This window comes from Juglans regia, chromosome 10 (assembly GCF_001411555.2).
Source record: "Juglans regia cultivar Chandler chromosome 10, Walnut 2.0, whole genome shotgun sequence".
In the NCBI taxonomy this organism is placed as follows: Eukaryota; Viridiplantae; Streptophyta; class Magnoliopsida; order Fagales; family Juglandaceae; genus Juglans; species Juglans regia.
This window is the reverse complement of record NC_049910.1, coordinates 12,634,089-12,659,001: the sequence shown is the minus strand read 5'-3', so window position 1 is coordinate 12,659,001 and position 24,913 is coordinate 12,634,089. Positions and strand designations below refer to the sequence as shown.

General features: G+C 33.7%; 2 protein-coding genes across 2 annotated transcripts; one reads left to right on the top strand and one right to left on the bottom strand.

Moving 5' to 3' along the window:
• Positions 1–834: 834 nt before the first annotated feature.
• LOC109011621 (2-alkenal reductase (NADP(+)-dependent)-like) lies at positions 835–9,150 on the top strand. The gene is made up of 6 exons (XM_018992906.2): positions 835–1,232; positions 5,318–5,501; positions 5,655–5,821; positions 8,184–8,266; positions 8,435–8,561; positions 8,670–9,150. Exons 1-6 carry the CDS (start codon positions 996–998, stop codon positions 8,922–8,924), a joined length of 1,053 nt encoding a protein of 350 aa, XP_018848451.1. The 5' UTR covers positions 835–995; the 3' UTR covers positions 8,925–9,150.
• Positions 9,151–11,018: 1,868 nt separating this feature from the next.
• Positions 11,019–12,847, bottom strand: LOC109011624 (membrane metalloprotease ARASP, chloroplastic). Its single transcript, XM_018992908.2, has one exon. The coding sequence runs from the start codon at positions 12,731–12,733 to the stop codon at positions 11,366–11,368; it is 1,368 nt and encodes a 455-aa protein (XP_018848453.1). The 5' UTR covers positions 12,734–12,847; the 3' UTR covers positions 11,019–11,365.
• Positions 12,848–24,913: the final 12,066 nt, after the last annotated feature.

The window sequence follows — 24,913 nt, the reverse complement described above, 5'->3', positions numbered from 1 at the left end:
TTTTAACTCTAATATGCATAATCTAAGAGTTTTTGACCATTTTCAAAATATATAATCTTGCATTTACGTATACCACATCCAATGCTCTAATGCTCAGGGGTGGGCAGCGGGGCCCCGCCCCTGCTACCCCGCCCCGCTTCCGCTTTGCCTCCGCATGGAAGGGCGGGCAACCCCGCCCAGCATCTAGGGGCCCTAGTGGGGGTGGGTGAAGGGGAGGGCCCAACCCCGCCCCGTCCCGTCCCCATTTTTATATATATATATTATATACATATATATAAACATAAATATCTATTTATATTTTACAAATTATATATATATATATATATTACAATTTGTTAGACTTGTTCATAAAATATGTATTGACAAATTTAAAAATTAATACACTACAATTTATACAAAATATATACTAATAAATTTAAAAATTATGTAATTTTTAAATTATAGTTATATTTAAAAATTTTAAATTTATAATTTGGATCTAAAAATATATTTTTGCACATATAAATAATTTTTAAATAAAATTAAAATAATATTTTTTTTAAATAAAAAAAAGCGGGGCAGATTGAGAATCCGCCCCGCACCCCGCCCACCGGAACGGGATACTTCACCCCCACATCTTAGGAAAAGGAGACGGGGTGAAAACTCCATCCTCCACCCCATGCGGGGTGGGGTGTGGGGAAGGGGCGGGTTGCACTACCCCTACTAATGCTAGCTCTCTTGTTTGAAGTAGGCTCCGGTGCTCCACTGAATATGCGTGGAGCTCAATACACCTAATCATCAATCATGTAACATAATGTTCGCCTTTCAAATCAAAGAACATACTTCACTTTATTGTGTCCATCATCCCCCGGTAACAGTTGGTGGAAAATAATTAAAGTTTGGCCACTGACATCTCTCTCGTACGACGTAAGATCAACCACCCAACGATAAAACACACAAATTAACACAGAAGACAAGATAAGATCAAGAGCCGCTCAAAGAAGGGAGATAGAAGAATGGCTACTACTGTGGTAGAGAGCAAAGAATGGTACATGGCAGCCTATGCACCAGAAGGAGTTCCGACCTCCGATCATCTCAAACTCCGGTCTGTCACTCTCTCACTTGCCGGAGATTCCATACCAGATGGTCATGCCATTGTCCAGACCCTCTTTATCTCCGTAGATCCCTACCAGCGAACCAGAATGACCGGCATGCAAGACGGTCTTTACTTCTCCCAGTTCAACCTCGACGAGGTACGTAATTTATCAACATCATCTTTTTATTTAAAGAATCATACGGGTTGGTGAGATCGAGTTTGGGAAGGGTGGTTTGCAGGCAGGCACCTCGCATTAGGGTGTCGAAATGGTCTGCATGCAGTCACCTCGATAGGGATGGATCTCTAGCAACAAGTGGCGGCCCAGCCATTCCCAATTAATAAAGAGTCGTTCTCCTCCGAATTCAATATAAAATATGAGTAATCATATATTTTTACATGGTAGTGTGAAATTCATGTTTAAAATTTTTCATTAATATTTGGTATCTTAGATCTAAAGTTTTGATATATAATTATACGATTAGAAATGTTAATTATTATCTCTACATCACTTAATTTGTTATTTTTTTATTTAAATATATATATTTATACATTAATATGTATGTTTAAATAGAGAAACAAAAGTCACAAATTATATATGGGTGTATGATACAGGAGACGATAAATAAAATTTTTGTTATATGATATGCAATTAATAAAGATTAAAATGGTTTCTCAAATATTACGCGTTCTTAAAAAATATGTTCACTGGGTTTTCAAAGAATCAAACCACATTAAAAGATTAATAAGTACTTTTGTGTTCCGTTAATAATGGCATTTTTTTTTTACTCAACTACTTTTGGTAAGCTCGAAAACTTATTAAAAGATTATTTATACATTTGTTTTATTTTGATATGGTTTTGTAAATACTAAAAAAATAAGATTTTTATAATTTTAACACGTGTCAGGAGGAGATTTTTTTTAAGTAAACATGAAATCTAAGGATTAAATATTCAGTTTTGAAAACATTGATAATTTTTGTGTGTAGACTATAGAGTACTCGAACACGGTCTAAAATTTCTTCCTTTATTGTTTTGCTAAAAATAAAAGGAAAATTACATAGACTGGTCGTTTTTAACAAACACATCATTTTTTTTTCTTACAAAATGATTGAAAAATATTTGATCTATCAAGGAATTATATAAAAGAAAAATTAAAAATTGAAGTGGTTTTGATATAATTTGTTAGAATGTATTTTTATTATTATAAATAAATATGATATAGAAAAATAAATTACGTCAATTTATAATTTTTTTAAAAATTATTTTATAAATCTAATATAATAAGATAATATTATTTTTACTATATTTAACATTACCTAGTAATTCTACTACGTCCTTAATTTATACTATTCATTTATTATATTAAAAAAGTTAAAAATATAAACATAAAAGGATCAGAAAAATTTAGAGTTTGGCAGGTTTGGAAGGTGAGATGAGAATTTTGTATTTTATTTTAGTATTTAAAATATTATGTTTTAATATTATGATTGTATTGAGATTTGAAAAAATTGAATTGAGATTTGAAAAGGTTGAATTGTTTATTATATTTTGTATGGAGATTTGAAAAATGTATAATGATGAGATGAGATGAAAATTTTGTGTGGCGCCCTCGACCCCCAAGTGTTATTTAAGTGGAGTTCGTGGCACCGAGATGATGATCACACGGATCACGCACCCCATCGACCAGTGCTCAGAGTGTGTACAACATGCAATAAGTGTACAAAAATATACGCAGCGGAAAAATAAAAAGTATTTCTTTATTCAGTACCAGAATTTGTTCAAAAACAGTAAAAATAACTTTACAAGAATTATACAGTCATCCTACAGATAAATTAAAGACATGAAGTATTTGAAGGAAAACAAATCTCAAAACGCTGAACAACAAATCAGCAACTTATACACCTGGCGGAGTCGGCCCTTCAGGTTCAAACTCGGGCTCTGCGTTAGACTCTACGACACTATAAAACGGAACCGTAGGGTAAAACACCACAATGAGATTATGACATCTCAGCAAGTAATTAACCGAAATAACATCCAAGAGATATATAAAATCACGCGTCTCCATACGGACATAATCCACATAAAACAACAGCACATGTTCTTTTTCTCAAAATATCATTTTTAACCACTCACGCCAAAATCTCATTTTGGTCCAATCATAACCATTATTTTATTAAGCATGCGCCACGGTCTCCCCTATGGACCGTTCACACGACCTGGCTCTCTTCGTCACATCACAGGTAACGTCCGTGCATGAGACTTCGTAACGAGCGATGCCCAGTTCCGCGCTCAGCGCGTAAATGACCAAGCATCCTCTAACCTCGTCAGTCAAAGGTCACGGAATCGGTACGAGAGCGTTACCGTCTCGTCCGTTCCCGTCGTCGCCCTGCGACAACTCAGGGGATGTCACGTCAGTCTGTTACGTTCCCGAGTGACCAGAGGAGCTCCACCGAGATAATGCCCCATCTCGGCTTGGGGTCGTGATACACACGCATCCACGCAACAGTATCAATATCGAACAGACTTCGTGACGTCACCGCACAATTTAATAAAATGATAAATATGATTTTCAACAGTTTATTGAAATACGCATTTAAATACTCCATTTACAAATTCTCAATAAACGCCGAAATACAATTTCACAACCACAAGTGTAATCCCATCCTTCAATCCGGCCCAAGGCCCAATTTTTCAACAGATTAATATAGTCAACAGTTCAACAGATACCACAATTTATAAAGCCAATAAATACAACAATTTATTTATAAAATTGGGAAATTACATATAATATTAATAAAAGAGAAAATTATATACATGACGAAATGGACAATTGTACAAGCGGCAGCGCAACAATGGTACACGGCAACACAGTGCCCGACAGCCCTCACACTCACGGTTTTGATTCACGGAAACAACCAACAGAATTCCTCAATTTAGAACAAACACCAAGCACGGCCAAAAGCAGCCTCAAGCTTTCGGATTCCCAACAAAATCACAGAGAAATAATCAACCCAAAAAATGATAGAGTTAAAGAGGAAGTTGTTCTCGGATCCCCCAACAATGGAGATGCCGAGGCCTATAAATAGACCAAAGTGGCGGTTTGCAAGGCACCCGTGTCGCACGGTGGAGGAAGGAAATAACGGCAGCATGCCGTGGAGAAAAAGAAGTCCTCTCGCGGACGCGTGGCACGGCGGCACTCACGGAAGCCATGCCTATCGACACCGAGGAGCTTGCGGAAGGACAAGGGACCGTGCGATGCCACGAGTTGACAGCAAGCTCTCGGGGTGCATGCCGAACGACACGAGAGAGTGAGATGTAGGTGGAGGTGGCTCACGGCTGGGATCTACTTTCGGCAGCAGTTGCGTGGAATTCGGTTGGAAGAAGCAGAAATGAAGAAGAAGGAGGAGGAAGAAGGAGCAGCAGGGTGCGGCGCATGAAGGGAAATAAGATGGAGCCCTAGCTCCATCCAAAACGGCACCGTTTGGGTTAGTGGGGGGCTGGGTTCTCACGGGCTGGGCCGGTCTTCGGCTGGGCTTCAGCAAACACACACACAACACACTCGGCCTAATACAATAAAACAAAAATAATAAGCCCAAAAACAAACACAAGCCCAAAAATAAAAACAATACAAATAATCAAAATAACACTCTAAAATAAATTTAACAAAACAGTAAAATAAAATACCAAAATAAATAAAATAGCAAACAACATAATTAATTAACACATTAAAATAACACCTCAATTAAAAATAATAAGAATAAGGATTAAAATACAAGCAAAACTAGAGATCTCACATTTTGTGTCTTATCCCACCCCCCAAACCTGCCCAGTCTTCATTTTGTGTTTTTCAGATGCTATTTTGTTTTGAATAGATATTTTTAAAATTTTTTAATTGTTTTAATAAGCCACGAGGTAGATTGTGATATCACATAAATGAGTAAAGTAAGTGATATAAGAGAAATGATATCTACAATCATAGAATGCAAAAGCATCGTTTACTCATTTTGAAAAACATGAATAAATATGATATTTATTTTAAAAAATTAATCTTTTAATAATAGACTCCACTATTTTTTTTTTAAAATTATACGGCGTTACAAATTTGAATATAACATTTGTTGTTATTTGTTATATAAATCGGGGGAGCATTACTCAACATTATTGATAGAAGGATATATACTAAGTTGATAAATGTCCTATAAAAAAAAAAAAAAAGTTGATAAATGTGAGAGCGGTAACGCAGGTAATCACTGCATTTTCAATTGGAAGGGTAATTCAGTCAAAGGACAATAATTACAAAGAGGGTGATATTGTCCTTAATCCTTTCTCTCCGATTGCCGACTATTGTGTGGTACCCTCCGAGTTGTTAATACGAAAGATTGATCCAACATCTGGGGTTCCACTGCCAGATTATCTCAGTTCTCTAGGTAAGTACTCTTGTTGTTGGATTATTATTATTAATTTTTAATTTTTTTTTTTTTTTTTTTTTAGTTTTTTTCCTCAATCATTGATGTTAATATCTTCAAGCTAGGCAGTACAATGAGATATGAAAAATGGGGTATATATATCTACATATACAGGGGTACCGGGATTTGCCGCATGGGTGGGGATAGAGGTGTTGGGAGAGCCAAAGGCAGGGTCGAATGTGTTTGTTTCAGCTGCGGCTGGAGCGGTCGGAATGTATGCCGGACAATTGGCTAAGCTCAAATGTTGCAGGGTTGTCGGTAGCACCGGGTCAGATGAGAAGGTATGCCTTATGCCATGCAGAAAATCTGGTTGGTGGGAGTTGTCTTATTTAGTTGATTAGGTGTTTGACACTATTTTAGGTGGAATTTCGTCTCAGTTCTTTTGTTTTTGTTAATATAAATATTTCTATTTGGATTTAGAGATGAGTTGAGATGGTTTGTGAATAGTAGAATAAAATTTTGTTAAAATATTATTTTTTAATATTATTATTATTTTGAAATTTGAAAATATTAAATTATTTATTATATTTTATGTGAAAATTTAAAAAAATTATAATAATAAGATGAGATAAATTGATATGAGTTTCCAATCCAAACTATGGCTAAATCACCTCCTCCTCTCAACTTAAACTTTTGAAACAAACGGTGATTTCATATAGTATCAGAACAAAAATTATCTTGAGTTCAAATCTTAATTCTACAATTTACTCTATTTAATTAAATATTTTACAACTTAAATTTTTGGGATAATGGGTGATTTTGCAGTTTTCTTTCGATTCCTTTGTTCCTCTCTTTTCTGTGTAGTTGGAGTTAGATTCGAGCTCACACTTACTTCAGCAGGTACTGGCCTTGAGATGAATTTGCAATCTTTTTTCTAATCTAACCATTATTTAGACAAGGACATGTCAACTAAAACATCTCGGTACAGTAGATAGTAGGTGGAGACTGGGGATTCATTTATGCTAAAACACCATATTGCCGCCATAACAATAAGAAGAAGGCGAAGCAGCTTGAAGTGCTCGCTTTTAGCCCTTGATTTCTTATTCACGAATGAATTCCTTTGGTGGGGGCCTACGAGATCAGTTTACGACTGACTATTAGAAGTTAGAAGTTAGAACACCTCAAGATGGGCTTGGCACTTGGGAACGCATTACAGATGCAAAACCCAATTCCTCCAGAACTTCTTCCATTATGTCAGCCTCTGCAACTATCTCCTATCTGAAAGGATTGGATTATCTGACACCCAAGCACAAGCCCAAGTCTTGGTTGGTTGTTCACCAATTCCATGAATCAAATACAATAGGCAATCAACTTCTTTTTGATTTTAGGCCGAACAAAATTACACTTTACCCCACATGCTGGAGTGTGTGCGTGTGGGTCTCAGTATGTATATATATATTAGACCCACACGTGATACCAGAATTCTAACCCATGAATTCTTGCAGCAACCATGAAAGAAAAAAATATAAAGGGAAGATTGTCACTCCTCCCCCAATTCCTAATACCAAGCTTGTTAAATATGAGTTTGCTACTCATTTGGAGGTTGCTAACAGATTTACTACTCTTGGTAGCATTCCTACTATTAAACTTGCTTCATTTTCATCTACTCTCAATACACCTTAAGATCCTTATGCTAAGCCTTTTTCTTCTACCCAATATTACCCTGCTTTAAAAATGAATATATTAAAAAGCTTTATGCCTAGAATCTGTTCTATATTGAACCAAACAGGTCCATGTATATAGATCCTTTTAAAACTGCTTAAGGTTATTTTCCCCTAGGTTTTCACTGGATTCCTGAGAATCTTGCTAAAAACCTCCAATATTATTCTGCTACTCTTTTACAAACAGAATCCTTGATTATTAAGCCCATCTTTGATAAAACTGATAAAACCAAGCTAATCTACCATAATGTCCTATATATTGAACATTGTTACTGAAGAAAAATGGGGAACTCATCCCTATACTTAAAAAGAAACTCCCTCATTCTAATATTATTTATTGCTATTATGATTACATTGATGTTTGGTTCAAATTCATGCTATTCCAAACCACAGAGATAACATACTCTTGGTTTCTTAATTTCGATAAAAAATTCAAAACTGATTTCCCTCTTTGGTCCTATTCCAGAAGTTTTTCCTGATAAATTTCAATCATTTTACCTTTTTGTCACTTCCAGGAACTTTTGTTTGAGTTCTCTGTTGGAACTATTATGTTGACTCTATTTGAAACAACTTCAGATGCTCAATGTTTTACATTTTTGGCCTATATTATGATGAATAAATGCATTATGCTCTTGAATTCCTACATATAGATGCATTTCGTTGTTGCATGCCAAATATAGCCATTTCATTAGGGTCATGTACATTGTTTAGTTGGTTCTCATGATCAGCCTCGTGACCCTGCAATGTTTAGGAAATAATATACATGGATTTTTATAAATGGAGACCTACTAAGACAGAAAAAGGAGTGGAAGCATAAAGTTATGTGCATTGTGTGCACGTGCTTTTAGAGGTTGGAAATGGTGGCTTGTTCATATCCTAGATTGATGAAATTTACTAAAGATCAAGGGATAAAACATAATGCCTATGCCAGATGTTCTTACTGTTTCTTACATTTGAGTTCTTTGTTGTTCCTCTTTCTTAGGTAAAACTCATAAAGGATGATTTTGGGTATGACGATGCATTCAACTACAAGAAGGAAACTGATTTAGATGCTGCTTTAAGCAAGTAATTAGCATTTACCATTTTCTCCCGTATGCAATTGGATGATATGTTTGCAAGCGAAGAGATGGGAAGTTTAACTTGCGATTGGATTATATTGAAGTAGTAGTATCATCACTACAAGCATATCTCTTTTTTTTCACCGCATAATTGTCCATCTTAAATGTTTTTTAGGTACTTCCCTGATGGCATCGATATATATTTTGACAATGTTGGTGGCGAAATGCTTGAGGCTGTCCTTAATCACATTAACAAGCATGCACGGATCCCAATCTGCGGAATGATATCTCAGTATAAGAAGGTGAAACATATGAATATACTACCATTGCAGTCAACAGATTCGTTTACGATGCGTGCAAATATCCATGGTTTTTCTATTTGAAGTTGCACGCTTTTTTGTTTGATGCAGAAATGGACAGACAGAGATGGGGTAAGAAATCTCCTGAATATGGTTGGTAAAGAGATAAAGATGGAAGGGTTTTTGGTGGGTTCATATTTGGATCGTTTCGGGGATTTTGCAAAGGAAATGGAGAGCTACATAAAAGAGGGCAAGATTAGTTCCAAGTACACAATCTACCATGGAATCGAGAGCTACTTGGAGAGCTTAGGCTCCCTCTTCACAAGCACTAATATTGGGAAAGTTGTGATTGAATTCAAATCATAATCTGAAGATTATCAACTCTATGCTTCTGGTTCGTGGAGTTAAATAAATGCTGCATTATGTGCTTTATGAGCTCTTCATATTGTAATTGGAATGATACTGCCTTGTGATCTAATTTTATTGCTTCTGCTTGTGGGAAGAATTGAAGTTCATGAAAGAATCAATTACTTTGCGTATATAAAAGTTATTTCTACAACCATTGACAACAGTGTCCTGTTTTGAAAGAGAATTGTTCTGCTCCAATCATTTATCTTCTTCTTCTTCTTCTTCTTCTTTTCAAGCATTTAGTTCATTTATTTAGTAACTTTGAATTTTATCGATTCTAAACTTTCGCTTGTGGATCCATCCATTGATAATAATTTAAGTTGAAACTCATCCTAATCAGAAACAAAGAAGTTTGAGTTCATAACTTGGAAAGCAATACAATACCCTGTTTACCATGATTGGCATTAAAATGCGTTTAATTTTTGGGAGTGATAATCTGAAAGCAGGTATGATTTTGCTCAAGTGGATTTCTTAGAGATCTACGAAAGGAACCGATTATTCACATGAAGAAGAATGTTTTAAGAGTATCGGTTTAAAAAAGAACCAGAGATTCCACCGAGCGGAAAAGGCATAGCTCAAGTCCTTGAAGTAAGAGAACAAACTGGGATAATTCACATCTGATAATTCAGATTATCTCACTTCTCCATGGTAACGTTAAATCTTATTGGAGGATGGACATTATATTCACATATGTGGAGGGATAAAATGCACATAGCCCATAATTGGGCCCAGCCCACCAAGCCACCACTAGAGACAAGAAAGATATGAGGGCCTATAAGTGTCAGAGGGTCAAAGGAGAAGGGAAAGAGTTCATGCAAGGAAGACTTGTCACCTCATGGCAGGCTGACATGTGCAATAAAGGATCAGACAACATATAAAAGGGGATGCCCATACAACATCAACGAGGATTTAACTGCTCACGCCGACTCAACTCTCCCTCAATCAAATCATCTTCTTCTTCAGCAGCCTCTCGAGGAAGACAGTGTCTCTAATAGGAAGAGCTCCAACCTTCTCTATACAGTGAAATATGAGGAACCATGAGTGACTGTAAACAGATATATTATAAGACTCCCCTCCCCAAACCCCCGTGGATGTAGGTCTGTTGTCGAACTACGTAAATTTTGGTGTTCATCTCTCTTTATTTTCCCTGCACTTATTTTCCATTCACCGCCATGGACGTAGGAACCGCCTCCGTACAGCCGCACCGGAACACTGCTAGGGGCTCCAAATAACATCTATCGTAGCACTATCAGCGGAGAATTGCTCAGTCCGCGAAACACGACATCAACAGGGTGCACATTACTAAAGAAGTAGAAGTTCGGAATAAAGTACCGTAATTTCCACTAAAATCAAATATATCTCATGTTCCGAAGCTTCTGTCATGAATAGCTCCTAATTTTGGTATTTAGTTTTTCAGTCAATACTCTGCAGTTTCAATTGTCTGAGAGTTTAGAAGTTATAGTCAACATTTGGAGCTATTACTAAACAGCAATCTGCCAGTGAGAGGAGGATGGATAATCCCTGACTCCTTTACTAGATCTGTGCGTATGATTTGGGGCTAAAAGTTGCAGACTTCATAAATCCAAGTCATAGTATATAATAAAACATGAAATTATGAAAATGCAGCAAATCTTAAACGACTAATTTTCTTCTTTTTGGTCGGGAAACATCAATGCCCAAGAAGGGTGTATGGGAAACAACAAATACGATGATAATATGAGCAAAGGGTGGGAAGAACTGGTTGTGCCTTCTCTACTTAATGAATTTTAATGTATTGAAGATTATCAAATCCATTTACAAAAGCAAAATAACTCAATGGGAAATAAATAGGAGATAGAATATCATGAAAAAAAAGTGTGAAGAAAACAGTTTACTACCTACATATTGATTGGAGTGTTGGAGTGTTTTCCTCTGCCATAAGTGAAAACTATCAAGAAAGCAATGAAGGTACTGTCCTATTTCATTAAAAAAAAATGTTGGAGTGGAACAGAAGATATCTATCATCCAAAGAACTTTCCCAAGTTCCAACAAGAGACACCCAAGAGAGCTCAATTACCAACCATCAAACAGAAGAGAATGTAACTGAATATCTTCATAGGATTCGCAGGGCACAAGATATTAAAGTTCAAAACACATGTTATGCCGCGAATATCGTTAATAAAAAATTATTTACAGGACTATAGAAAGGATCTCCTATTGGATGAAAAGTACAATTGAGACGCCATGAGTACCATCCTTGATATGTTTTTGGGAGAAGCAACCACAATATACCAAGCATTCTCAATTATAACAGTTTGTCTCCTCTGTGGTCATCACTGGCAACCAGTGTGATCAAAGAACAGCTTCATAGATTTTCCCAAACTCAAGCCAACCTCAACCTTCTGAGGCCTTGAAAGCACTTACAGCAAATCTTTGATGAAATCAAGGTTAAGTGTGTCCCGAACAACGAGGAACAACCCTAGGAGTATAACAAGCATAATCCCCGATGACATAATTGTCTGCTCTATTTCTAGAGGGAGCTTTCTCCCACCCCTAGCTGCCTCTAGGAGGACCAAAGCCAAGGAACCCCCATCTAAAGCAGGTAATGGAAGAAGGTTTATTACTGCAAGGTTAAGATTAAGCACCGCCGCAAATTGGTAAAGCCCATCAATATTTGACCTTGCTACTTCAGCACCAACAGCAATAATAGCCACGGGGCCTGAAACCTTACTTGCAGATTGGGAGAAGTTTAGAAAAGTCTGTCTTAAACCCTCCAAAACATTGGATGAGAGGCCCCAAAATTCATTCCCAGTATAATTAAAGGCTTCCAATAAATTCTTAGGTAGAACCTTTGAAAACTTTAAATTTGGTGATAACTGAACACCAATTTTACCAGTTCCATCGAAATTCTTATCTGGGGTGACCCCAATTTGAAAATCCTCCTGGCCCCTCTCAATCTTAAGCAACACATTTCTTTTAGGATTTTTCTTAATCACATCAACAAGTTCAGAAACTGCATCAGGCCCAATTTTTGGCAATTCCTTTCCATTAATAGCAAGTATCACATCACCTGGAAGCAAACCGTCTCGGGAAGCAGCCGAAAAGGCTTGAACCTCGGGCACAAGCACCCCGGGAAAGGCCTCTCGTACAGGCAAACCAACTGAAGATACTTGGATAAAGATGATCACATATGCAAATATTATATTGGCAACAACACCAGCTGAAATCACAATAATCCTATCCAATACGGGCCGATTCTTAAGCAAATTCTCATCATCAACTGGAATGTCACTATCTGGATCATTATCAGGGAACCCCACAAAGCCCCCTAGAGGAAAAGCTCTAATAGAGTATTCTACATTTTTAGCATTGAATTTAGCTAAAATTGGACCAAACCCAACAGCAAATTTACTTACATGGATTCCTTGGAGATAAGCAGCAAGGAAGTGACCACTCTCATGAACAATGATTATGGCTGTTAACACTGCAGCTGCCTCCAAAACAGACTGAGCATTCTCAAAGTTCCCAAAATCAAATCCAGGAATTGCCCAAGACCTAAAATCAAATCTTTTGCCAAGGGGGTTTCTACTCTTTGCAAAGAAAAATTGGTTGTTGAAATTCAAACCGAGTTGTGATGGAGAAAATGAATAGCATATAGAAGAACAAGGAGATTTTGAAAAGTGCGTTTTAGGCTTTAGTGAAAATTCTGAGATAGGCGACTTTGAATTTGTTAATCTAACGAGGGAAGAGGAAGAACGTGGTGGATAGGAGGAGAGGTTTATAACCATGGTTTCTTGGAAGGGGTATTAAGGGGGGAGATGTTTTGGGCTGTGGGAGAAGAGTGGACGGCATAGAAACTAGAAAGATGGAATGGATAATACATAGTTATTTGGGTCTGTGACTCGTGGAGGGGAAAGCAGTGGTGCGTCTCCCTCTTATTTTCCACAAGTTGGATGTTTTTTTTTTTTTTTTTACATCTATCAAAATAGTTATAAAATCAATTTTACATCCTTACTATTACTCGTTTATTAAATTCTATTATACTTCAAATTATTAAAATGAACAATGTAGTGCCAAAATTATAAGTCTTTTAATTTACATCCTTCTACCCAATGAGGATCTATTAAATATGACCAAACCATAAATTTAGTTTCTCTAACTTAGATTCCTGTTTGGTTTCTCTTATTTAAATGAGAGAAGATTTTTCTTTTTTCTTTTTTAATAAAAAAAGTGTCCATTTGTATGTTGGTATGAGTGTTTCATTATCATCAATCTTAGCGCTGTAAATGAACATGCATGGCTACTTGACACGAAGCTTGAACTTGACTTGTTTAAGTTTGAAGTTGACTCAATTATTAAACAGTTCTTCTATATATAGTCAGTAGATACAACTGATATGCAGTCGTCCATGCCACGTCATATTTAAAATAAATTCTTCCACTCTCACAGCTCGGTCTTTCTCACTCATCAACTCCAGTAGCTTGGTCTCTCCATCTCCTCAACTCTATCTCATCTCTCTCATCAGCTTGGTCTCTCTCTCATCAAGTGTCTCCACTTCAACCACGTTTGTACACCGTTTATACCAGGCAATTGCAACAAACGTTTTTCATTATTAAATGATACAAAGTCGTATAAAGTTCGACTCGATTAGTCAATTCGACTCATATATGTATATTGTCCACTACATATACTATATATATATATATATATATATATCTTACAAAAGTTATGATGAATACATATGTTATGTATGTATGCTATATGTGTTACAATATTAGCTATAACTTTATCAAATGCTGTACAAGAATTATATGCTTACATATAAACATAGTAGTATAATAGTATTTATGCTTATCTATGGTTATCACTTATCGTATTATTAGTAATATCTTATATAACTAATGCGCATATTTAATATTCATATTGATTGTTAATAATTAATAAACGCATATTAAGAAAATTGCAATTAAAAAACCAACCAACATCTCAAGCCGAGTTGAGCCGAGCTTGGTCTCATGTTTCATTTAAACAAGTCGAATTTGACTAGAATTCTGGGCTTGCTTCTAATTGAGTCGAGCCCAAGCCTATTAACTTACTAAATGAGCTGAGCTCAAACAGTTTAAGCTCATTTGAACTTGGCTCGAATACAACAGTACTAATCATGATTCAATTCTCTCAATAAATTCAGAGGTGAAATTTTAAAAAATACTAATGAACTTGTTGATTTTCATTTTTTTTTAAATCCCAATTCCCATTATATTTAAATTTTGGTAAATTTGTACTACTCACTCGCAAACTATCTTGATTTTATACGCCAGCATTCTAAGGTGCTGTTTGGATAGTGAGTTGAGATGAAAGTTAAAAGTTAAATAAAATATTGTTAGAATATTATTTTTAATATTATTATTATTTTGAAATTTGAAAAAAATTTAATTATTTATTATATTTTATATAAAAATTTAAGAAAATTATAATAATGAGATGAGATATAAAACACTTTTTATATCCAAACCAAACCTTAGATTACTGAGACTTATGTAATACCCTCAAACTACTAAAGACTAAACTTTGCACCTATTCTCGTTACAAACTTACAATCTTAAAAGTCGGATCTTAAAGAAGGGTATGAAGTGTTCATTTTTTGATCGTTTGAAATTGATAAAGATATAAACTTTAATAATTAATTGAATGGAAAAACTGAGAATTCGTGGCAATCTAAAACTAAAAGTGCAAAGTGTATTGATATCATTATTTTTTATTGAATAATGTTAAATATAGTTATGGATTCATGTGCAAACGTCACTTTTTTTTTTTTTTTGAAAAATAGTAGAATTTATTATTAAACAAATAATTTTTTTATGTAAATTCTATATTTACTTAATTTTTTTAAAAAAGAATATACGACGCTTGTGTACCTATAATTGTAAATATCATTTCTCTTTTTTATTAGAATAACTCATTATCCAAATCTAACTTAATTGTGACACGGAGACAAGTAAGAGGAATTCACAAAGACATGTCATAAAAATAAACTCGCATAATGGTGTGTCTTATTGTGACATATTAAATTATTATGAATTTAACGTATGATCTTATTCAACCACGTAGTTTGCGAATTCTATTTTTGTAATTTCCTTTTTTGTGAATCTAAAAGTAATCAATAAGTAAATACGATAATGCACCAATATCATTTCTTTCAAATCATGTAAACCAGATGGAAGATTTTTTCCCTTCGGTAGCAAATTAATTAACAAATTAAAGGGTTGCAATTAGGAAAGTTGGCTTTTGATCAAGAGGTTCACAAGTAATCCAGCGGAGACAAAGTTACTATAAAATGAAAAGAAATGCTTTAACCATAAAGAGATTCTATAAAAATAAACTTAGGTACATACTAATGTGGTTTGATGTGGTGTCATAGATTATAAAATTATTTTTATTATAAAATAGATCTAACGTATCATATGCAAACACGTCAGTTTATAGGTTTATTTTTATGGGATCTCTAAAATATATTCATTTTAGAGAAGTGCTACTACATCCACAAAGAGATCTCAAAAAAGTTAAATCCACAAATTAACACGACTTTATATTATACGTTAGATTTAAAATTATACAAATATCCCTGTAATGCAGCGGAAATATCTACCAATTCACTAAACAAATTGGTTGTCGTTAATCAAGCAATTATTTAATAATTAAGTAACGTAAAGTAAATAAATTGCATAACACCAAAATTGGTATCAAAGGGAAACATTTTTAAAAACTCTTTAAATGTAAAACTCTACATGACAGCCAAATCTAGAAAAGTCAATTTTATTATTTGAAAATCAATTTACAAGTAAAACTCAATTACAAAACTTTTGCCAATTGACACTCTTATTTGACCAGACAAATGACTCATTTATCTTCAACCGCAATAGCAGCAAAACCTCTGACAATTTTCAAACATTGGCTTTTCTCCTAGAACTTCAGTAATTGAAACTCAACCAATCAATTCTCCAACATGGAGCACGATCACACTCTTAGAGAGAAACAATATGAAAATTCTCTAAGGAAATTTCTTACCAAAATATGCATTGTAAAGTGCTCTAAAAAATATCTAGATCTGAATCTCTACAGATCCACACCAATAGGATCTTTTAAATAAACAATATGAAAATCAATTTCAATTGCAGTAGGATTCTGCTGACAAGCTCAGTCTGCTAGAACTTTCAGGTGAGTAGGAATCTGCTGACAGGAAAACTCTGACGGAATGCTGACACCCGCAATAACTCTTCACTGCAGTAATAGATTTCAAATCAACCTCTTCTCTGGATAAGTGCAGATTCCTTGGGACTCGATTTTTCTACTTATGACTTATCTAAATAACCTCTAATACCTTTTAGATAAACTTAATATTGTTATAGATAAAGTCAATAAATAATTTACATTCATCCAAAATTACCAACTTAATGATAGGATAAATTCTATCATTTTAGTGACCTAATCCTATACAAATTTATCAACTTAGTCACCTAATCCTAATCAAACTTTTATATCTACAATCTCCCCCTTTGGTAGATTGGTGACTAAGTCAACTTGAGAAATGTCTTGCATCTATAATCTCCCCCTTCGGTGGATTGGTAATGTAAAGTGTATCTGAGACAAATACAACCGGCAGACCAAGATCTTATGAACAAAATTTTAATACTATAATGAAAAGAAATGACATAAAATACTATTTGAAATTAGTCTCAACAAAATCAAAGGTTAGACGTAGTCTAAACCTATTAAAATAGTGTTCTAGTCATAATCAATAACCATGTTCAGTACTTAGTTCTCTCCCTCAATATTTTGTTGCTCCCCCTCAAGTATATAATTATCCCACTCAATATTATGCTGCTCACCCTCTGTAACGCCCCAATAGAAGACCCAAACCATATGGCCTATTGTAATGCCCCAATGGAAGACCCAAACCACATGGCATATACTCCAAAATGACTAGTTAATGATACAATTGGAGCCCCTTTGGAACCTTATAAAGAACAATAACTTCTCATTCCAAGCAATGTGGGATCTCATACACCATCTACCCTTATCCATATCATATGGGGTATCACAACCTCAATCTCTCCTTAATACCACTTATGTGAGCCGAGATGAAGACACTAAGAAAAACATGATGAACAACTCTCATGTGTCTCAACTTTTCATGAATTAAATGCACCTGATGTATGAGTATAAATGCACGTAAAATCATGGCAAAATGAATGAAGTAACTTGGTTGAGACATAAAAACAAACACTTGGTAGAAATTAGTTTAAAATCGATATGAATAATCCCAACACTAACCCATACCTCAATATATTTTATATTTTCATATTTATTTTATATAAACCAAAAATAAATAATAATAATAATAATAATTTAACAAAACATTTTATTTTTATATATATAAGTAATGAGGGAAGTAATATGCCTAGATGCATCTTAGTTCAAAAATAGTGTCACTCACAAAAATTCAATAGAGTACACCCTCTTATTTGCAACAATAACCATAGATGTTCACACCTCATAAAATTATCAATGTCAACGTTCATATGAGTGTGTGAGTGAGCAAACTTACTTTAAAAAATAACTCTTTATTTCTTTTTCTCTTCAATATATTTTTTATAATATTATTCATGAGTATTTTTCTTATAGATGCTCTCAAGAGTTTGTCACTTACTTTAAAAGTCAAACTTTATGCTAGAGCCTAGATACATGAGTATCTCCTCCAAACACTAGTTTGCACAACCCCTTTCATGTCCATTTTTGTTATTCATCTTTTTCCACAATGATTTGAGCTAGATTCTTTCTATAAGGACTTAAGAGATATATTCGTGTATGGTTTTTATCTTTTTCCGCAATGATATAATACCGACATTTTCTATATGAATCAACTATTTGTATTTGGCAAGGAAATATCTCTCTTTATTATTGTACTAGCTAGGTTTAACTAGCATTAGTTAATTCAAGGCATGGACTTCCTCTATGGTGAGCATCTTAATAATAAATATGGAACTTAATTATAAGGTGTATACACATAAGTTTCTCATAGTACTTTGTAAATGAACTTTATCAAGATGACCCAAATGGTTAATATGTACAAAGTGAACTGCACAAAGTAGAGAGATGCATAAGTTCAAAATTTTATTTTGTGAGAACACATGTGCTCAAAACTTTGACATATTAAGCATGCACTTCCCAAAACATTAGAAACAATCCAGAAAAATTTTTCTATTATTTTTCTTATTTAAAAACTGAAAACATAAACAAATTAAAAACAGAAAAATAAATGCATGTCCTAGACTAATAAAATGAAATGCAAGGAATGGAAGAACATATAAGTGGTCCTATCAATTAATGTGACACGACATCTTCTTTGACCACCCACTTTGCTTTAAATTTTGGCCTATTATTTTCATCAACATCATTTTGTATAATCTTTTATTTATTGTAAAGGTAAAATTCTGCTAGTTCACTAAGCTTTATAATTATGAAGGTAATTTGTTGAGTTATCTCATCAACTTAATTTTTTAGAGTCTTTCCTCTTTCTTTTTTTTTTAACTTTCTTTCACCTCCATTTTTCTTCACTTTATTCAAGTTAAAGCAATATGACCTTATACGGCCTTATATGGCCAAGAATACCACAATGATGACAAGTAGGAATAAACTTACCTTTGGACTTACCTTGGTTGGGCTTCTTTGTCGTTGATCTATCGTGTGAGGCTCTTAGAACATGAGTTTTAGACACGAATTTCTTTTGATGCACCGTTAATGTAGCGGCTTGTCGAGCATTTGACAAACTCACACCATCCATTTCTTTAATAAAAATGATACATTTTGACGAAATGGTAACAGATGATGAAGCTTCAAGTTATATAACTTTGGAAGTCATGTACCCCATACCCGTGCGATCACAACTAGATTTCTGACAACTCAACATCTCATCTAATTTCTGAGTAGCAGTTTTTTGTTGGCACTCTTGAGAACTCTTCAATTGTTTGTCTAGTGGATCCTGTTGAGGCTTCAATTTTGATATCTCAACTTCAGAATTTTTCAGTGCCTCATAAAGGTTATTCTTTTTATACTCCATAGCTGTGAGTTTATTATACAGCTTCTTGTTGAATTTTTTCAACTTGACCACTTATTCACATAAATCATTCTAAGTTTCATGTACACTCAACTCATGGTCAGCATCAACAATAGCTATATTCGAGTTACTATCATCAAATTCACTTTTAGATTTTGTTTGTACAATATCAGAAAAATCATTAACAACAGTAAAAAAAGTCACAAAAGAATTTTCATTATCAGATGATGAACTTAAAGTTTCAAATTCTGAACTGTCACTAAGTGTGACATTCAGTACTTTTCCTTTGTTTTTCTTAAAGTTTGGACATTCAATTCTTATATGACCATAACCTGAGCATTCATAGCGCTTCACTTTATATTTTTGCTCAGATTTTTCTTTATTCCATTTTTCAGAATATTTTTTTTTTGCAGGAAATTCCTTACCTTATTTTTGCTTTCCACTAGCTTTCTTGTTAGACAATAATTTTCTGAATTTCTTTACAATGAGATCTATATCCTCATCGTTCAAACTTTCTTTATCAGAAAATTCATCTTGATTGTCTTTTGTTGTTTTTAAAGTAATGAACTTACATTTTCTTGTTTGAGGAAGACATGACTCATATGTTTGTAGAGAACCTACTAGTTCTTCAACCTTGATTGCATCCAAATTCTTGCTTTCTTCTATGACTGTAACCTTTGAGTGAAATCTTTCAAGCAAGGACCTTAAAATTTTTCTCACGATCTTTGAATCCTTCATCTTCTTGCCGAGATTAAACCTGAAATTAACAATATCATTAAGTCTAGCATAAAAATCATTAAAGCTCTCATCTTCTAGCATTTTAATCTCCTCAAATTTAGAGGTTAACAATTGTAATTTTGAATTTTTTACAATTCTTGTGCCTTCATGTGTAACCTTCAAAATATCTCATGATTCTTTAGCAATCTTAGATATTGAGATTCTTTTAAATTCATCGGGAGATACGACCACGAAGATAGCATTAAGTTCTTTGTTATTCCAATTAGAGTTGGTGATCTCATCTCTTGTCCAAGCATCAATAGTTGTCTCGGGTTTAGTCTACCTTGCTTAACTGTACACCACACACGTTCATCCAAAAATTTGAAAAAAGCCCTCATACGAACTTTCCAATATGCATAGTTTTCCCCATCAAAGTGTGGCGGGACATGTAGCGACATAGTCAACAGGGGAACGGATCACACTCAAATGAGTGAACCACGCTCTAATGCCAATTGAAATTACCCAAGTACCCCTGTAACAAAACAAAAATATCTACCAATTCACTTAACAAATTGGTTAGTCGTTAATCATGTAATTATTTAATAATTAAATAATAACGTAAAGTAAATAAATTGCATAACACCAAGATTGGTATCGAAGGAAAACCTTTTAAAGAACTATTTAAAAGTAAAACCCTACGGGGTAACCAAACCTAGAAAAGTCAATTTTATTATTTGAAAATCAATTTACAAGTAAAACTCAATTACAAAACCTTTGTCAATTGACATTCTTACTTGACCAAACAAATGACCTATTTGTCTTCTACCGCAGTAACAGCTAGAACCTCTAACGATCTTCAAATATTGGCTTTTCTCCTAAAACTCTAGTGGCTGAAACTCGACTAATCAATTCTCCAACATGGAACAATATCACACTCTTTGAGAGAAACAATATGAAAATTCTCTAAGAAATTTTCTCACAAAAAATGCACTGTAAAGTGCTCTAAAAAAAATCTAAATCTAAATCTCTACAGATCCTAACCAATAGGATTCATTAAATAAACAATCTGAAAATCAATTCCAATTGCAGTAGGATTCTGCTGACGGAACAAATTTTACAAGAGTTTGATCTGTAGTAAGATTCTGCTGACGAGCTCAGTTTATTAGGACTTTCAGGTGTAGTAGGAATCTGCTGACAGAAGAACTCTGCTAGAAAGATTATGTTGACACCTGGCGCTGAGTTTTCTTATTAGATATATATTTCATTCAATTGGATAATTTTAGACTCATTGAAACTCGATTTTCCTACTTATAATTTGGTGTGTAATTCTTAAAACTAATCTGTTGCGAAGACGTCTTTTGACGGAATGCTGACACCCGCGATAACTCTTCACTGCAGTAACAGATTTCAGATTAGCCTCTTCTCTGGATAAGTGCAGATTCATTGGGACTCGATTTTCTCACGTTTGGCTTATCTAAACAACCTCTAATACCTCTTAGGTAAACTTAATATTATTATAAATAAAGTCAATAAATAAATTCTATCATTTTAGTCACTTAACCATATACAAATTTATCAACTTAATTTTTACATCTACAAGATTTACTTTAATTTATAATAAAAATAATTTTATAATCTAATTTATCATATCAAATCACTTTATTAATTTATTTTTATATAATCTATGGCTGAAGCTTTTCTCTATATTAGATTAGTGTATAATAATTTCTCTATAACTATTAGTGTATTAGTTAAGATATTTGTCTGTGGATGATATATGTGTGTCGGGTAGCATATTCGTTGTAGTAGTTAAGAAATTTCAGATATTTGTTGTGGGTATATCAGAAGTGAATGATAAAGTCAGTGTTAATTTATTACTTGACTCATGTGCGGGTCCGTTGATTTGGATAAGCTAACAAAAAGTGGTACAAGTATTGGCAGGGAAAGTAAATACTGCCATCTCTCAATCTCTGTCTCCTTCCCTCTCCTCTTCTGGCAGATTCTCAGATTGATTATTTTTGTTTTACGTGATAAAAAGAAATGGAAGGCCTTGTCTAGATTTAGAAATAATTTTATTTTATCTTATTAAATTATTATATTTTTTTAAAAATTTTAATATAAAATATAATAAATATTTTAAAATTTTAAAATTTTAAAACAATAATAATATTAAAAAATAATATTCTAATAATATTTTATTCAACTCATCTAAAACCATCTCATCTCATTTTATTATCCAAATCAGTCTTAAATATGCAAAAATGAGACCAATACTGTATAATCTGAACCGGATGATATTGAAGCTTATGTTGTTTTAACGACTTGCTAATGGTGCGTAATGGAGAATTAATTAGTAAAATTATCTTCGAACCGGCCTTGTGATCTATCCCGCCAAGGCCGCCCTTATCTTGGAAGAGATTAGAACTCTATTGGAGTCATTTGAGGATATTCTGATTTGGTAGGGTGACTCTTGATTTCATTATTAATGAACCAAGACTCCAAGCTTGTTGATGCTATCATGTAATTTGCTCTCAATTGCATGCGTTGTTGATTCTACAAATTGATCAGGGGGTGGAAAGGCTGGAATAGACACTACTACTAGGACTACTCTTCAAGTTTATGCCTATGCATCTGATAGAAAACTCTCTATCTATATGCATATGTATGGAAATAGTAATGTTAGATATAGTTATGGGTTGTGTAAACGTCTGCACATTCTTTTAAAAAATAATGAAGTCTATTATTAAAAAATTAATTTTTTTATATACTGCTAAACGGCTCTACAAAAAATGGGAGAAAAAAGTGAAAAGCAAGACATGAACTTGCAAGTTGCAAGCTTCTTCTGAACATAGAAAATGGAGTACTAAGATGTTGGAAAGAGAAGAGATTATGAGTAGTACATACATACCAATTAAGAAAATTGTTGCTGGTCGAGGAATGGAGAAAGGGTGCAAAATAATTGAAAGAGATATTGACGCGGCTCAATCAAAATCACATGGCTAATTTTCTATCCTTTTTAACCATGTCTTCAAATTGAGACGCGCCAATACCTTCGTTTCAAAGCATTTACCTTTCCATGCATCTCTGCACCTTCTAATTATTATTGCCTCATCATCATCGTCGTCTTCCCCAAAAAAGCTCTGAAATGCAGAGAGAGAGAGAGAGAGAGAGAGATCCCATTATATATAGGAAAGAAGCAGGTCACATAATTATAGAGGCCCGGGATTTGGTTAACCATCACTTATATTTTTCACCTGAACCGCACCCGGCCCCTAGGCTCTCTCATTGGCTGAGCTTTTGACCTCACACATCAATCATCATTGATATTTGCTTTCGAAAGGGAAAGGGAAGCAAAGCCAGATAAAACAACCGCAATCCAAAAGGGTCTCCAAATAATGGCGAAAACAAGGAATATCGTAACTATTCTCATGATACGAGCTGGATGCCGATAAATGCTGCATGTGTCGACAATCACATCTCTATATATATAATTGCATTTGTTTAAACTTATACGGTTTTACCTTGGAAATTGGACAAAATCTCAGCAATTAATACTAAATCTTGGGATAGTGAAGCTGTGTGACAAAAGGGCAGCCCAAGTTTTGTTTGAATCCAGAAGCTCAAGTACTACTACAATTATCATCCAATAAGGCCAATAATTGGGTCTGCTTGGACCCAGCTCTGCCAAACCTTTTAAAACTCATAGGCCTGTCTGAATGTCTTGGTCTCGTCAAGTTTTGATACATCCAAAATTCTCTCACATATATTCGTAAATATAAAATACTTTTTAATTTTTAATTTTAATTTTTTTAATATAATTATTATAATTTTTTCAAACTTTTAAATAAAAATAAAAATCAATTTTTTCAAATATCAAAATAAAAAAAAAATGTTAAAAAATTATATTATAACAATATTATAACTTTATAATATTTTTATTCAACTTTTTTTCTCTTATTTTTCAAAACTTCATAAAACATTATAACTCAAAATATTTAACTACTATTCATAAATTATTTCACTATTATTTATTAGGGGTATTCATCCGGGTTCCGACTTGGGTATACCCGGACTAGAACCCGGGTGGATCTAGGTTTTTGAAACCAGGAAATCCGAGTTTCGAGTTGTACCCAAATTTTTTTTTTTAATTAAGTAAAAGCCTTTATTTTATTAATTTTTTTTTCTAAGAAGTCAAGTTCATCAAACGCATAATATTTGTGTTCTAAGAATACTAAATGCATGTGAAACAAAAAAAACAAATCCAATATTCATCTATGCATGCATTACAATGCAATCCAATACATATTACAATAATGGTATTTATAAATTACATTACCAAACATAAAATTACAAGAAATGAGTTACAAAATCAGCAGCACGGTCTTCCCATCAGTGATTTAATCGCACACCAAATAATAGTCCATTGTCAACTCCTGCAGCCAAGAAATCAAAAAGCTCATTAACTAGTTTTGCATATTATATTCAAATAGAATATTAAAAAAGAGTATAGAAAATGCGTATAAAAATTGATGGTTTTATATATAAAGATTGCAGCACCTCAAAATGGTTTTGACATTAATGACGATGGATCAAAATAATGTCAAGAAATGCACCCAAAAAGTCCTAGCTAGCTAAATGGCAGTCATAAAAAAGATGCATATTAGATTCAATATCACCCAAAATAGTCCATTGTATGCTTGCAAATGCATGTGCTAGTGTTTGGCAATAATGTTTTATAAGTACAATTGATTGGGTGCAGCAATAATGTTTGGCAAGAATCAAACATTTTATATGAGTTGAACTCAATAGTTTTCAATGAATAAAAGTATGTGACCAGATTTAAAAAATAAAAAACTTCAACTAACAAATGCATAATTCAAGCAAATGCATATAATAATAAAATTTTTTCTTTATTTCAACATAGAACTTCCCAAGACTCTAGTTTTTCTTCTTATATTTATTTAATTTTTCAATTTAGAAGGCAATTAATTATGATTATCCACCATTGCTCTTCAATTATGGCCATGAGATCTAACAGTGTTTTAAGAACTTCAATTGGGTTACTTTCTTCATCATTTGGTTCATGCCAGTTTTTCAAGCAATAAGGGTTTAGTGACAAAAGAAATATTTCATTCCA

Coding starts and splice junctions, on each gene's coding strand:
- LOC109011624 (XM_018992908.2), bottom strand. CDS start 12,733: ATGGTTATAAACCTCTCCTCCTATCCACCACGTTCTTCCTCTTCCCTC.
- LOC109011621 (XM_018992906.2), top strand. CDS start 996: ATGGCTACTACTGTGGTAGAGAGCAAAGAATGGTACATGGCAGCCTAT. Junction 5,502..5,654: donor AGATTATCTCAGTTCTCTAG/GTAAGTACTCTT, acceptor CTACATATACAG/GGGTACCGGGATTTGCCGCA. Junction 5,822..8,183: donor GCACCGGGTCAGATGAGAAG/GTATGCCTTATG, acceptor CCTCTTTCTTAG/GTAAAACTCATAAAGGATGA.